Source organism: Lethenteron reissneri, chromosome 64 (assembly GCF_015708825.2).
Source record: "Lethenteron reissneri isolate LAM-NWPU_2019-01 chromosome 64, ASM1570882v1, whole genome shotgun sequence".
NCBI classification, from domain to species: Eukaryota; Metazoa; Chordata; class Hyperoartia; order Petromyzontiformes; family Petromyzontidae; genus Lethenteron; species Lethenteron reissneri.
Window position 1 is genome coordinate 6,726,046 of NC_083842.1, and position 17,453 is coordinate 6,743,498.

The window sequence follows — 17,453 nt, forward strand, 5'->3', positions numbered from 1 at the left end:
CACACCTCACCGCCACGCTCCCACCCCCTCTTCATTCTTTAATTCAGAAGAAGTGCCACACCCTGTTGTTTGGCAGTCTTCTGCCCCGAGTAGAGGACTGTCCACCCCTCATGGTGGCAGGAGCCAAAGCCGGTCCACCGGACGTCCTGTATACCACAGAGATCCAGGCGGTATTGGTCCAGCTCCCGACAGAGGAGTGGCAGCTTCTCCTCCGCAGTGAGCATTCGAACATTCCACGTTGCCACACGTAGTGGTTTTATTTTGTTTCTGGAGGAGCCCCGAGTTTAAGGATTCAGTCTCCTGGCTCCGCCAAATGGGGTTTGGCCAGGAGACGTCATAGACGCCTGTCCCCCCAGGGGCCTCCAGCACAAGTGTAATAAATGTTTTAGCTCGTAGTTTAGTGGTAGTTAATTGAAGGTGGAGGGGTTACCAGCCCCTCGCACCTGTCCAGAGCCCCCATTTGGCCACTGTGGTGGTTACAAACGCCATGAAAGGAGAGGAGAGGCACGCTACTTGTTGCCATATTTTATTAGTTTTAAATACAGTATATAAATATACATTTTATTTTCGGCAATATATTTAACACACATTTTCAAAATACCCTCAATTATCCGTAACATATCAAATGACGTATTTAATATGTTGTCGTTACTCTCTGGTTCTTTCAGTAAAGTAACGTAGATAGAAAAATAATAAAATAGAACACGACGTTTCGGTCGCAACACAAGCGTCCATCTTCAGGTGTGAAAAAATTATCTGCTCTTGTGGCTTTATATAGGCACGGGAAGGGAGATGGAAGGGGGGGGAGTTTGGCTGTGGGAGTTCACAGGGGGGGAGGGTTTGTGGCGTGCATGGACGGGTAGCGCTAGAGAAATTAGCAAGTAAATGGACTTGTAGTACAAGTCATAATCGGACGACGACTACCGGTGGGTGAGTGAGGACGACGACAACCGGGTGGGTGAGTGAGGACGACGTCAACCGGGTGGGTGAGAGAGGACGACAACAACCGGGTGGGTGAGTGAGGACAACGACAACCGGGTGGGTGAGTGAAAATCATAGCAGTTAAAACTTGACGTGGTTTATCACATCCTTTCAATGATTTCTCAATCTGAATCCATCTTCTCAATTAAAGTTTTGTCTGTGTTTGTATATCTGGATGGCTTCATGAACAAATCTCTGAAGGTGGCCCGAGGGTTTGCAGAGCACCATGGTCTCGAAGAAAACAATGTCATGTGTGCAATGATCCGCCACTGCCGTGTTTCAATCCGCTTTGTGTTCGCGCACCCGGTCCGAGACGCGTGGCTTCGTTTCACCAATGTTACTGCTGCAGCAGACACAGCTCAGCTTTTCGACACGAAGACATTGCATGTCTGGAATCGCATCCTTCACCGATGGGATCAAATCACGAATTTTGTGTACTGTATTGAACCGAACTTGGATGTTGAGTTTGTTTACGATTTTGGCAATCATTTTGGTGACCCCTGCTATGTATGGTAAAGTGATTGTTTTGATTGGGTCCTCAGATGGTTCTATACCCATGGTTGGGGATGCAGCTTTGCGGATTGTGCGGTCAGAATATCCATTTCTCCTGAGAGCCTGGCATACGTGTTCAAGCTCACTGGCTAGGTGGTGCTGGTCGGAGATGCAACGGACCCTATGGTGTAGTGTTTTGATGAGGAAATTCTTCTGGGCTGGATGGTGGTGGGAGTCAGGCTTTAGATAGGAATCCGTGTAGGTGGCTTTCCTATAGACAGAGTGTCTCTATGAGCCATCAGGTCTCTTCACGATCAAAACATCCAGCCCAATTTCTGACAACCTAAAATCGGTACTTGCGAAAGGGTTGAATTTCGCAGTTACCCCAAAACACATTCCAGTGGATGACATCATTGCCCAGGTCGACGTAGCCCTCAAATGTCTGAGACACATCCGGGCAGACATTGCAAAATCTGAAATAGCTGCTATCCTCAATAATGCTAATAACCCTAATTAGCAACATTAGCAAGGACGAACGTTTTGAACTCGCTCAATTAAAAAAGAGAGATGATATAGTCATCCTCTAAGCCGACAAGGGCAATGCCACTGTCATCATGGATAAAACCACATACAACAACAACACAATCTAGGACCTTCTCAATGATGGCTGCAATACCAAAATTAACAGAGACCCTACCAATAGCTTGGCTACTAAAACCAACAAAATCATCACTAATTCGACTTCCTGAATCGAACGCACCAAACAGCTTTTTCTAAAACCTGCAACTGCTTGACCACCCAGATTTTACGTCCTTCCAAAAATCCATAAATAGGGTACTCCACTCCGTCCTATCGTATCCACCATTAACTCACCCACTTACAGACAGGCATGATTTCTGTCTGAGACTCTCCTTCGCTTCACGGGCAAGACCGCCTCAGCTGTACTTAATTCAGGCCCACTTGGTTTCACTAATCAAGGACATATCACTGTCCCCTGATGATTTACTTGTCAGTTTTGATGTAGTCTCCCTTTTCACCAAGGTACCCGTACCTGATTATGTTGCAATCATTGAAGACCTAGTCCAACAGGGATTGGATCCTGATGTACCTTCGTTGGTAAGGCACTGCCTTACCAACACTTACTTCACCTGGAATGGTACTTTCAACAAACAGAAATGAAGATACCCCAATGGGCTCTCCCCTATAATCAGTGGTAGCGAACATTTTCATGGAGACATTTGAGACAGATGCCCTCCAGACATTCACCCGCCGTCCTGCCTTGTGGAAGAGATACGTAGATGACACGTTCGTCATCTGGCCACATGGCCGGATGGCAATACACCAATTTCTCAAACAAATCAATTCCATACACCCATCTATCAGATTCACCATGGAAGTGGAAAATGATGGCAAGCTACCATTCCTGGATGTTTTGATCAAGAATAGACCTGATGGCTCGTTGGGACACTCTGTCTATAAGAAAGCCACCCACATGGATTCCTATCTAAAGGCTGACTCCCACCACCATCCAGCCCAGAAGAATTCCCTCATCAAAACACTACACCATAGGGCCCGTTGCATCTCCGACCAACACCACCTAGCCAGTGAGCTTGAACATGTATGCCAGGCTCTCAGGACTAATGGATATTCTGACCGCACAATCCGCAAAGCTGCATCCCCAACCATGGGTATAGAACCATCTGAGGACCCAATCAAAACAATCACTTTACCATACATAACAGGGGTCACCAAAATCATTGCCAAAATCGTAAACAAACTCAAGATCCAAGTTCGGTTCAATACAGTACACAAAATGCTTGATTTGATCCCATCGGTGAAGGATGCGATTCCAGACATGCAATGTCCTATTGTCGAAAAGCTGAGCTGTGTCTGTTGCAGCAGTTACATTGGTGAAACGAAGCCACGCGTCTCGGACCGGGTGCGCGAACACAAAGCGGATTTGAAACACGGCAGAACCAACTCCTCGGCAGTGGCGGATCATTGTTTCAATGCTGTGGGCACACATGACATTGTTTTCTTCGAGACCATGGTGCTCTGCAAACCCTCGGGCCACCTTCAGAGATTTGTTCATGAAGCCATCCAGATATACAAACACAGACAAAACTTTAATTGAGAAGATGGATTCAGATTGAGAAATCATTGAAAGGATGTGATAAACAACGTCAAGTTTTAACTGCTATGATTTTCACTCACCCACCCGGTTGTTGTCGTCCTCTCTCACTCACCCGGTTGACGTCGTCCTCACTCACCCACCTGGTTGTCGTCGTCCTCACCCACCCAGTTGTCGTCGTCCTCACTCACCCACCCGGCAGTCATCGTCCGATTATGACTTGTACTACAAGTCCATTTACTTGCTAATTTCTCTAGCCCTACCCGTCCATGCACGCCACAAACCCTCCCCCCCCCCCCCTGTGAACTCCCACAGCCAAACTCCTTCCCCCCCCCTTCCCTCTTCCTTCCCGTGCCTATATAAAGCCACAAGAGCAGATATTTTTTTCACACCTGAAGACGGACGCTTGTGTTGCGACCGAAACATCGTGTTTCATTTTATTATTATTTTTTTCTCTCTACGTGACTTTACCGAAAGAACCAGAGAGTATGGATTCCTGCAGTCACGTAAGCTTCAAATCAAGAATGTTGTCGTTAGTTGATAAAATTATAATTACGTATATGAAAGATATTTCCGGAAAAAAAACATAAAGAATCAAACATTGCAAAATATGACATGCCATCTGTTTCATTTTTTGTTTATTAATACATAAATAATGTTGGCTCAGGTTTTGATTAATTCTAAGATATGATACTTTCATGCTGATGATATGATACTTCATACACCTACTGTACATCGTCTGTCACTGAATTTCAAGAAAATTTTAAATAATGTTAGCAATAGTCAATGTGATATTGTATCATTGAGATGTGACTAATTCAAGCAAGAGCGAATGTTTAATCTATATGACCCAAACGTTTTCTCGAAATGAAATTCACGTACCACTATATATAATGTAGCTTCTCCATTGGAAGCATTCCTTTTTACAATACAATATATGTATATCTGGTTATATTCTCATCCAAATTGCAGTGAACATATGCAAAACCATTTTAAACAGGCTTCTTGGTGCAAGAGGAGCAGATATTCCTTGAACTTAAATTGTTGCAGCCCGATATGTTTTAGCTGCCGGGCTGCTCCACACAGCAGACATGCAGCCTTCGACGGGAGACAATTATATTGTTCTTGCTTAAAGAACGACGACTCACCAATGCAATTCGGGGTCAGTCTCTTCATAAGAGAGCCATTGCTTGATATTTCTTGAAGTGGCCCTCATTTTGACCTGGAAAATGTACGTACTGAACCGCCCCCTACTGGTATGTTTATTTGCAATGTTATGAATTAGTTCAACGCTCTTGTCATATCTCCACTAATGTAGATTTTAAAACATCTAGGTAGTAAGTTTTTAATTACTGCATATTTATTGTTGTCATTTTTACTTGCAGGCAAAAGAATCCATAACTGGCTACAAGGTAAACTACAAAGGTACCCCGAGCTATAATCTCGCGAAGGATGTCATTTTAACATCGAATGCAAACACAGATTCAGAAAAAAACACGAAAAATGATCCAAGATACCATTTTGATGCAGAGAAGTTCGTAGGTGCCCTCGAGATAATGATCGGGAATCGAAACAGATTAATTGCATTGCTCAGGAAAAATGAAATAACAACTGTGGACTACATCACAGCACGACAGGTGACGGGAACCATTCTCCACACATTGCAGGTATGTGCACTACACTTAAATTGAGATAGGGAAACAACTCTACACATTTGTAATGTAAATAACAAATAATAATTAGAATGCAGAAGCACATTTCTATCAGTCATCACATTTGTCACTGCACACAAACATCCACAAGTCTGAGCATTTTGTGTTTAAATGTTTTATTTAGCATGAGTATTCATCAACCGCGTCATTAGTAATCTGAATTTAACATTCTTTGGTTCTTTCGGTTAAGTCACGTATAAAGATAAAATAATAAATTAAATAATAGCATACCACGCCGTTTCGATTGCAACACAAGCAATCATCATCAGGTATAAAAGAAATAGCAACAAAAATCTAACCAGAAAACTATAGACAGACACACAAGCAGACAGACATCACAAAGACACACAGAGAGAGAACACGTATCAGCAGAAAGAGAGAGGTCGTTTCTGTGACGAGGCCTTAAATATAGAGAGGGGGCGGGGGCGGAGAGAGGGAGGGGGCAGAGAAAAAATTAGCATGTCAATGAGTGGACGACGACGTGGTACGGTAAGCAAGACGACGTGGTACAGTACGCAAGCTTGAAAATTAGGAGAAAGACACACTAAAATTAAATAACCTAGTAAAATATCGAAATGTAATGTAATGCAACACAGAGAGTCGGTCAACACAATTAACGCATAGCCCAGTTGATTACGTATTTCAAAGATTGCTAAGTTAGAATTTAAGTGTGAAAATTCCAAAGAGAGGACACAGGCAGAGAGAGAAAACAAAAAGCCAGAGAGAGAGAAAAAAGATAAGCTTAAAACTTCCCCGTAGAAGTGGTTCAATCTCAATTTTGGAGCTTTCGTGACTGCAGGAATTATTCTTTGGTTCTTTCGGTTAAGTCCCTCTCTCTGCCCCCGACAGACACACAATGCAAGAATTAATTACTTCCGAATCTCATAGTGTATTTGAAAGAGTATGTTTCAATAACTAAAGAGATTTAGAATAGTTATGTAACATATCCATATACAGCAATGCATATAAAATAAAATGTATTATCATAGAACTGCTTTTTCTGTTTAGTTTGTTATTCTTCCCCCACACCTTCGATGAGCACGGTTGGCTATGTACGGTGTGAATGAAGTTGCACTGGTAATAACTCATTCTATTTATAAGTATACGATATTGATGTGCAATTTCCGTTGACGATTCTATCTGTTTTAGGATTTCTACAGCCATTCAAACTGGATTGAAATGGGAAACACAAAGCCAAAAGATAACATATTTAGCAATGATTTCTCAGAAAAAGAAGTTGCTGGTAAATTGCATATTACTAAATATTGCATTACATTTTAATAAATTCTAAGAAAAATATTTTTACTATGTTATTTTGTCTTAATGTATTTATTACCTACATAAACAGAAATACAAGCAAAAAGTATGGTACAAGGGGTAGCCAAAAACATTGAGAGGTGAGCTTTTTCACTTCTGTGTCAGTTTAAACAATTACAATTATTTTCCTGACCCTGGTTTACACAGTACGACTCCACTCCACTACTTTTGTTTCGTGTTATTTTTTATTTTACACATATAAAAGGAGTGAATGAGCTCGATTGCCAAATTATCTGTATTTTTTGTGATTGAGGGGATGCAGATAAAGGGAATTGAAACTCGTTATTAATATGATATAAATGTATCCTATACATAAACGTTACTTAATCAAGGGGTCTCACAATTATCACAGATTTGAATAATTGTATTGTAATTGATGGGTTTTAATGTGTCAAATTAACTCAGATTATACTTCACAATGCAGTGCTCATAATGTTTTTTCTTCCATTCTCCCTCCAGTTTGTTTGTGTTTATGTGAATTGGCTCTCATTTGTTCATGGATTTGTATGCTGTGGCCTTTATTTCTTCATTCGCTTAAGGACCAGATGTGCGCACATGCACAAACTGTGGGACAAATTGTGTAAACAATATAAGACCGGAAATAAATTCGAAAAGCCTTCTTACCAGCGGATATTATTCATCTCAGAAGATTGGGAATGTTGCTGTCCCAAAGCCTAAAGGAAAATGTAAGTTGCATGGTACGGTTCATTTTCAGGTAAGGTAGTCAGCAATCCAGAGACTTGCCTTCAAGGTCAAGTTAGTGGATCATGTATTAATTTCAGCGATAGAGCATGTGAAACATTTGTCTGATGAGCAGTGATGAGATACTGACACCACCATTTCTGGAAATACTTTTTTGCATGGTTAATCACATCTTCCCAATGATTACTCAGTTTGTAACCATCATCACGGTTGAAATTATGTCTGTGTTTGTATATTTGTATGGCTTCGTGTACAAACCTTTGATGGTAGCCAGGAGGTTTGCAGAGCACCTTGGTCTCGGAAAAGACAATTTCATGAGCGCCCACAGAGTTGTAGCAATGATCGGCAACGGCCGATCATTGCTACAACTTAACCATGCAAAAAAGATTTAACTACACTTATTTGGACCATCTTATTTGACAGACAACTATTACAGGTTACTGATAGACAGCCAGTTTTGTTTTACCAGGTTTAGCTTCTTTTTTCACACTTTTATGTAGGCTAGGCGTAGTCACAAACCGAACCTCTCCATAATAAAGGCTCAGTCATTTGTTATGTAGTCTATTACCATCTACATGGCAGAGGCTCGGTCTCATTTGCAGCATTTTGTTATGTAGGCTAGGCGTAGTCACAAACCGCACCTCTCCATAATAAAGGCTCAGTCATTTGTTATGTAGTCTATTCGTAGTCTCAAGCCGCACCTTACCATAATAATAAAAAGTGGGCCGTTCCTGGCCCTTCCCCCCCCCCTCAACCATTATATATACCGAGTGGTATCTCTTGTAATCTCTCATTTACTTGATACAGCTGTCGGGCTGTGATGGTTCCACCTGAAGACGGAAGCTTGTGTTGCCTCCGAAACGTCGTGATTTTTATTTGTATTTGTATTTTATTTTATTTTACTTTTATTAATTTTAATTTTAATTTAAAAATTTTACCTACGTGACTTTACCGAAAAAACCTAAGAATATGAATCCTTGCAGTCACGAAAGCTTCAAATTTAGAATTGAACAGAAATAGTTCCGACTCCTCGCCACGCAGGTTTATCAGGGCCTGCCCACCAACATTGACTTCCTAAATAATTATGAGTATAGGGTCTGGAATCCAGTCCTGGCCTATTGATGGCACCATAGGCCTTGAACAGGTCAATCAAGCAGAGATCTAATTCAATGTCACCTTAAATGCATACATACATACAACAACAGCTGACATTTGCTACTAACTCATAGTGATGTCACCACAGTGTTTGTGCTGGGCTAGGTTCACTTCTAGACTTTGTTACATGTTGCAGGCTCGCTGGCAAATCACAGACATGGGTCTGTCCTGTGTAACTTTTGGAGACTGCCTACTCTTTACTCTTTGGTTTTTATTTGAGAGTCAGTCATAATCATAGTAAATTTTTATATACAAATCTGCACAAAATAACTCCACTAATCACAACATGCTTTATTTATAATTAGTTATTGTTTCATATTTTACTGATACGTCTACTATTTGTGCATTTCTGATCTTTTCCTTTTTGTTGCCTTCATTCGCACTTTTTTATGTTTCGTGTTCTTTTTTATCATTCCTTTCCGAATCGTTTGAAATAAGTAAGTGTGTTCAATCCTAAGCCTCGCATCGCCGTATCTTTTTATGCTTCTCCTGTTTCTCAACGTGACTTTGCGGTTTCAGAGACATTTGTCACTGTTTACTTTCTATCCTTTCCCCCAACTCCCAGTACACCATCTATTACGATGTTAGTTAATGCATAATTTAAAATGGTGACATTCATTTAATCAATTTGATTCGTTTGGAATTTGAATGTGTTGCTTCGAATTAACGTTAAATAAGCTACCAACTGCCATGGCTTTTTTCATGTGAAATATCTTTGTTTGTCTACAATTACTTGGGTCTGATTGTTGGATATATTGAAGTGAAACTTGCATCGCTCAAGTCAGTGGTCTCTTCCTGTGTTGAATTTGTTGCGGACATATTAGAGCTACAAAGGTATCCCCTTTCCTTCCTTACCTCACTAATACCTACCGTGTCCTCATTGTTGTAACCATACTACACCACTCTGATCATTGCGTGTTGGTGAAAAATTATTTTACATCTATACAAAAGTACAAATAACTGTTTATATGTTGCAGGGAAGTGCAGCCATGGAGGGCTTCTCGATATGACAAGGTTGACCGAAGCTAAGGGGGGTATGAACAAAGACGGTTCCCTTAAACTCTTTTCACCACACTACTATCTGCATCAAACAGCTGTCGATGTGGCAACAAAAGCAACCATCAAGTTCTTCAGAGATCTCAGAAGTGAAGTAGACAATGACCTTGCTTTCGGAAGGTAAATGTCGGCAGAAATTGCTGGTTGTTGCAATATATACGTTTCACACACAACGGTTAGAACACCTTTTATATTTCTCCAAACTGTGTAAAAAGTGGCAGACTGTAAACAATCACACATATTCACGAAAGATGTACAGGATAAAAAATATGTAGATGAGAATTATAATTGTAATGATAATAGCAATGGTAATGTAGATGAGGTTATTGATGATGATGATGTGTATAATGATCATAATGATAATCAGGTTGATGTTACTGTTTTCCTACTGCTGCTGATGTTGCATTTGATGCTTATGACAATGATAAGATGTCAAAGAGAGAGTGTTCCTATGAACGTCTGAATATTAGGACTCTTATAAAGAGTGTCTATACATGCAGGAAGAGAAAATGCATGAATAGAAGGGATGGAATGTGTGCAGATATGTCATTTTATTGTTCTCTCCTGGCCGTCGAGCATCTCAGCAGGTTTGGAATTTTAAAAAAAATTCTACAAGATCCACCATCTATTGCCTTCTAAATTATGGATTGCAGGAATCATGCGAAGAATGCACTGTGCATATATTTGAGGCCAAGTCAATCTAAGAAAGGCTCAATAGGTTCTGATACCACACACGACTGATGTGTGGCATGGGCATTTATACGATTTATGTGGCTGGGTTCATAGCAAAGTGCATGAACCACTGCATTCTAAATAATCCACGAATGCCTACAGAAATACATACATATGCATGCAACTTTACATACAAAGAACAAATGTACACATGCACGTGCATAGACACATTCACCTACGCGTGGGGGGGGGGGGTGACATAGGTTGGTGGGCAGAGAGGTATTGGTGGGGAATTTCAAATCCGACAGTGGGGAGGGGATTGGGGTGCAGGCGAGGCACGGCTCGAGAAAGCAGAGATGGACATAGAAGGAGGCAGCTTTGTCAGAGAATGTTGGATAAAATGGGATACTTAAGGTTTAGGATTTTTTTTCGAGATCATCCTAGAACACGAATTGATTCGAAATTGCTCTTAAATCTCACGAAGGTATTGTACTATCAGAAGGAAATTGCAAAAAAAAGGGTGCCAAAATCGAGCAATTTTACCTACATGATGTTTTAGAAATGGGATATACACCCATATTTGCTGGTGACGAACTATACATTGCATAACCTGTTTTTTTAAATATAGCTACAGGAAAAAACGTGCCAAAAATTAATAAAAGTATTTTGAACGCTTAAACCCATTCTAGGCTTAGTCTACAAGCAAAGTTGCCAAGTGAATCGTCCGTCATCACTGTTCACACAAGCACACGCTTCTGTTCTTTGAAAAAAGATCGGTGCAGTTGACACACATGCAATTAGTATCGTCATCTGATTCGCTGCTATCATCCACCTTAAACGGCATACCTCTATTCCCTGCAAATTTTTAATCTAATTTATCTCAGAAACAAAATATTAATACTGGAGGAATCCGATGAGCTACAACGCTTTTTTCACAAATGTCCAGAAGTATATCTCACTATATATATTGACACAGCCACTACATATGCAGACCCATCTTTTTATAGTAGACTCAGAAAAAATCAAACAAACTCACCTCGTTTGCACGCAACGTGTTTTGCAAGCTCGCCGAGGGGTGGCTTCATCATTGCCCTCACTGGCGACAGTTGGCTGCAGTTTGTAGAGAAGACAACGTTGGTTTCCAATTTAGGCAACCTCCCCCTACTTTAAGGATGAAATGAGAAAGTTGAGTAAAAATGTAGGGGTGTTCTATACATTCTTCGCTCCATTTTCAATTTTGGTAGAGTGACCTCTGACCCATGAACCTCTCCTGCCTCTGCTGGAAGTGCCATACTGTACAAAAATGTTATCCATATGTGGACTTTCCACCTAAATGGGGTATGATTTTATGATTTTCATAGCTGGGGCATAATTATCTCAGAATCAACTTGCACTGACGTTCTGTAGGATTGGAAAGGGGAATCCTGGTGGTCGTGGTAGCATCATCCTGTCAAATTAACCTTTGCTTGTGCGGGTAAATGGTTACATTATTTTTCACAGGTGGGACAATATCTCTCTAATTTACCATAAATATGGGGCTGGACTTCAATGCAGATATACGTTGTGAATGACATGCACACCTTGCTTCTAAATGTAATTTTTTTGTTTAAATAGGTATTTAGGATTTGAGCAAACAACATCAATTGGATTTGTGATTGATACTACTGGCAGCATGGGACCCTTCATAGATAATGTTCGCACCGAAGTCTTAAGGATCATTGATGAGCGTGCCAAAAACGGCGAGCTGCCTGCGATGTTTATGCTCGTGCCTTTTAATGACCCAGGTGAGAATATTTTTTTCTCGATTATTATTAATACTGTTATATTCTTAGGTTTTTTCGGTTAAGTCACGTAAGTAAAACATCAAAATAAAAATAAAATAAAATATTTTATTTTATTTTTATTTTGATGTTTTACATACGTGACTTAACCGAAAAAACCTAAGAATATGAATCTTTGCAGTCACGAAAGCTTCAAATCTAGAAATACTGTTATAAGCAACCAAAATACTCATGACAGCACAATAATCATGACAGCCATGCATGGTGCTGATTATAATGTATGACTTTCTTGTAGCTCCATCGAACTCTCTTAAGTACTAAGAACAGTTGGTGAGTCATGTGTTTGTGTATTTGTTTCAAAATTGATATATAGTGTTTCACGGATATACTGTTTTTCTTTTAGGTTATGGTCCAGTTCTTGTCTCCAAAAACGTAACTGAATTCCGAAAATGGATTTCAGCACTCTCCCCCGATGATGGCGGTGATGAACCAGAATTGTTTTTTTCTGGATTGATGGTAACTATTGTTCATATATTTTTTAAATAGTGCTGTATTCTGGGTTCACGTAATAATCAACCCAAAAACGAATTGGTGCCAATTTATTACATTATCAAAGCAACATTTCCACGATACTGTGGTAGTTTATATTTTCTGTTGGAAGTGGTGACACCACTCCACAATTGGGGGAATGGAGTCTGACTGATGCAATAGGGGTGGAAGAAGAGGGATGAAGTTTGCGAGGAGCTGTGTAAAGGAAACACTGAAAAAGAGCTGCATAGCTCATCGGATTTCTCCAGTCTAAATACAGTTTCTGATCTGACTAGGCATGGACATGTGAAGGATGCTGGTTCAATTCACAACTCAAATTTCTTTAAAGGTTTAACACGTATATTTTGCAACCACTTGTATTATGAATGTTGTTTTCTGGGTTGGACTGCATGGTTAGCATTTCTTCTATCAAGCGTTTGCAACACACTATTGTGGAATTTTTATTTGCTTTGCCATATGTTGACTTAGTGGAACAATTTGCAGCAATTCAGTGCCTGCAGATAATGATTGGTGGATTATAATTCTTCCATTTAAACAGGCACAGAGCAATACGTGTTTCGAGGGTAGTGACCACATTCCGCAGGCAAGAATGCTTTATGTGTCCAACTTATTCAGCAGACTGCAAGGTGTAGCCAGTTTGCCCTGTCCCACTCCTCCTGTCGTGAGTCCCAACGAGGGGGACAGGTAGGCTAAATAGACAACAGCAACAAGAATACAAAGAATACAGTTCGGAGACAATGAGCAGGTAAATCTTGACTTAAAGCTTTCGTGACTGCAGGAAATCATATTCTTTGGGTCTTTCGGTAAAGCCACGTAGATAGAAAAAATAATGAAAATATCACGACGTTTCGATTGCAACACAGCAATCGTCATCAGGTGAAATAAATCGCTATTTTGATGACGATTGCTTGTGTTGCGATCAAAACGTCGTGATATTTTTCATATTTTTAAATCCTTTATATTAAGTTCGCTTGCTTGCTTGCTTGCGTGCGTGCGTGCTTGCTTGCTTGCTTGCGTGCTTGCTTGCTTACGACCGTGCAAATCTTTCGGTCGTTTTTTAACCCACTTCCCGTGATCCAATCGAGCTGACATTTTCCACACAGACTCGTTGTGCCAGACAATTAATGTTCGTGAAAAAATATTCCCAAAATTTTACACTTTTTAGGCAAAAAAAATGTATTTTACATATATTCAAATATAACTCATTCATGGCTTTGGCTGAAAGTCACAGTGTAAGAGCCCAGAGCGTAACCCCTCTACAGGCCGTGGCGGAGTAGCGCAGTTGGTAGCGCCCTCGCTTCCCATGCCAAAGGTCGCGGGATCGATCCCCGCGTCCTCCACAGGCGAATATATTTTTAAATCCTTTATGTTAAGTTCGCTTGCTTGCTTAGGACAGTGCAAATCTTTCGCTCGTTTTTTAACCCACTTCCCGTGATCCAATCGAGCTGACATTTTCCACACAGACTCGTTGTGTGTGACAATTAATTTTCGTGAAAAAAAAAATTCAAAAATTTTACACTGTTTAGGGAAAACAAATTAAATATTTAATTACCAATTGCTTAATGGTGGCAGACAATCATCTGACCCATACGTGGCAGCCATCTCAAGCCAGAGGACGAGAGGACTCTAGCCGCCACGCATATAAAGGATTTATAGTGAAAAACTTTGTTTTTACGGGTTTACTTTTTTTCTATCTATGTGGCTTTACCGAAAGACCCAAAGAAAATGAGGAGGTACTCGGCTTTGTGGTCTGTCCTCCGGAAAAATATGCGACTCCACAACAGATGAGCACCAGAAGTTTGTGGAACGGCTAAACTTTATTTTAAAGTGTTCTTTTGAAGGACAATTGCGTATCTGCAATGGCGACCAGGTACTCCCTCCATGTCACAACATAGCAGCTCAATCCCCCAGCACGAAGTCCGCCCAAATCTAAATTGGGGGTGTGCCTGTACTCTACAGAGTACATGGGCCTCGGGGTCCAATCCCTGGCCACCACTGCATGCATTTAAAATAAAATGAAACGCACCTGGCTACCCAAAGCTATGAGCAGAGTGGGCACTTATACATGTGATTAATCATGGGTGAGCTCACACCGGCAATAAACGCAAACAATATTTAAGTGCGAACACTAGGTAAGATTACCCAATTAAACTCCTACAGATTCCAGCGGTAATACATGGAGAAATGTCGATAGAATAAATGCAAAACAAGCAACCAAATCTGGAAATCCTGATGGCAATGCAAACAAGGTGGTAAAAGCAACAGATTTAGCATTTATTACAAAATTAAGTTGATTAAATTTGTAGTGAGTTCAACTGAGTCGCAGACGTACTCTTTGGAGGCAACACATGTATTAACACCAACACACGGGGTAACTGCCCCTTAACAGAATAACAACCTATGGTGGTGACCACCAGGTTAACTAAACTAATTACACCATAACTATCTACAATGGACCGGACCACAGCTCGGGTCCCAGTCCACGTGTTGGAGACTCTGTAGGACGTAGAACGTAGACGAAAAATTATTCAGGATGAACAACAGCGCTGGTCCCTCAGGAGGACCCGGCTTATATCCTCTGTGGCGTGGCTGGCTCCGCCCTTGGCCACGACCACTTTCCAGAATCCTCGAGCAGGATTTCAACCCTGACACGTGACCACCTCTAGCCCCCACTTGGGCCCCTGTATAGACTTAACCGGTCACGTGTCCTCTGGGGTCAACCAGAGTGCCACGGCCGAAAGTAACCCCATTCCCATGGTCGGCACTCCCACACCCTATCCTGTAGGGGCCAGCACTGCACGCCAAGCATGGTGCCATCCAAGGCTATTGATCAGTACTCACAGAGCCCCTCTAGGGCCGGTACTGCACCCAAATCCTAGAGGTGTCCGCGGTGTCAATACACCGCACGCCGTGCCTCTCTCGGGCCTGCATTACCCAGTGACATCCCGCGATGTCACTACAAATTGATAATGTTACTTAACCATTTACCAAAGTCATATCTTTTGCATGCCATGCATCATGTGTATCTGTCAACTACAGCATCTGTTCATTAAATGGCGCTGTTTTATTTACGTACCTTTACGTTTACAAAATATCCATATATAGGTTTTTTAATGAAAATGTATGTTACAGTATTATATCAATGAATTCATTTTAGCCCATATTCTGAGCCACGACTCGACCTTGGCTTGGCTCCAGTATTGCTCATCCCTGGCTTAACAATGATAATAATTTCAATTTGTAACATGCACAGTATTGTAACGTGCACAGAAAATTACTCAGAAGTGTGAGCAACCACAGACAAGCAGGACATACAGCCATGGGTGAACCATCACGAAATCTCCCCCCATTCCCCCCAAGTTGATGAGTATTGATAGGTGTGAGAGAAAATCCCATACAGATAGAACAGATGGAATTTAGCCCACTTGCTCTACTGCAATCTCTTGACAATCTTGGGTATTGCAATCTCGATGCCCACAGGTAGTTTCAGGACATGTTGTGATCCACCAAGCCTCACATCCACAGTCCTGCATTACAGGCGTGTTCCACCACCGACCAAAAACTCAATGTCGTGAGCCACTTCGGCTCAGCTCAAGGAATTCTGAGCTGGGATTTGGACCATGTTCAGAACTGGTTCAAGCCAAAACAAGCGTAGTGGTTGTGCTTCTTATGAAGATGGCCATGTTTATATCAGAACTAATGATTATGATAACGATGGAACTAATTATTTTGGGGAAAATAACGATGACAATAATAATCATGATTATGGAACTAATGAAGAAGATGGGATGGGTAATGATATGGTTGTAATATGTTGACTTTCATAACAATAATGAACTAATAATGATAACAGGGCTGATTAATAATGATGGGACTAATTAAAATGTGGATAGTGATTCTAATTTTGTTGTGCGTTTTTTTTTTTAATGCTAATTATTGGGCAAATAAAGATGCTATTGCGAGACTATAGATGACTATTGGTCTAATGACAACGGCACCAGCGATAATAACAATTATGGTTGAACTCGTAACAATGATACTATTCATGTACATAGCAAGAGCAAATATAAGTTATACAGATGTAGTGGGTTCAATTCAGGCGCACACTGGAACTTTGGGAGGCAACACTATTTATTATTAACACAACTCTTAACATAGGGTGGTGACCACCGACATATCCTCGCTAACACACACCATCACTCGCTAACACTGACGCTCTCATACGACTCGCGTGGCCAAGCCAGGGGGGCTACTGGTTGGCCACGCTGACTTGAGGCTTGACTCTTCTTCACGAGGCATCTTCACGAGGCATCTTCATCCCGGACCCGAGCCGCCCCGCACCAGGTGCGGAGCCCGCTTATATCTGCCTCGACATACCCGGGCCACGCCCAGGCCACGCCCACCTTCTCGAATCCTCGAGAAGGCTCAGCCCCTGGCCACGCGACCCCCAAGGTCCCTCTAGGGTCCCCGGCCCCCACCTTATCTGGTCACGTGTCCGGCCGGGTTCATACAGAGTGCCATGGCCTGACACAACCCCCGTGGCATTGACGACAGCCTCCGGGCTCCCCGACCCGGCCGTGACGTCATTCCAATATACCCGATGTAGTGACGTCATGTGTGTACAAGCTCACACAGTAGTGACGCTACAAGTCACTACAAAGATAATAAGGCACAGTGAGGCCCTTAACAAAACTTCAACCTCGCCTAGTCAAAGCAGGGTCACACCACAGTGCCAATAACTTCACGATACATAGAACATGATCATCAATCTTGGTCGATATATTGCTGGATGAAGGCCTCCCTAGGTCACTACCTCTCACAATCTTGCAATTCTGTAACAAGGCGCCTAGTTTGATCAAAGGCACAATCATAATTGCACATAAGTTGTGCACACCATCGTCAAAC

At 41.5% G+C, this 17,453-nt stretch overlaps 1 protein-coding gene across 2 annotated transcripts in view; it reads left to right on the plus strand.

The window, feature by feature from the left end:
* The window catches only part of LOC133359205 (von Willebrand factor A domain-containing protein 7-like), a 47,761-nt gene that overhangs the window by 10,848 nt on the left and 19,460 nt on the right, over nucleotides 1–17,453 (plus strand). For both annotated transcript variants that reach the window (XM_061577629.1, XM_061577628.1), the window contains 6 exons: nucleotides 4,990–5,271; nucleotides 6,466–6,559; nucleotides 7,173–7,319; nucleotides 9,468–9,666; nucleotides 11,833–12,002; nucleotides 12,403–12,515. In XM_061577629.1, the coding sequence (XP_061433613.1) occupies nucleotides 4,990–5,271; nucleotides 6,466–6,559; nucleotides 7,173–7,319; nucleotides 9,468–9,666; nucleotides 11,833–12,002; nucleotides 12,403–12,515 (1,005 nt within the window). The remainder of the gene's footprint in view (nucleotides 1–4,989; nucleotides 5,272–6,465; nucleotides 6,560–7,172; nucleotides 7,320–9,467; nucleotides 9,667–11,832; nucleotides 12,003–12,402; nucleotides 12,516–17,453) is intronic.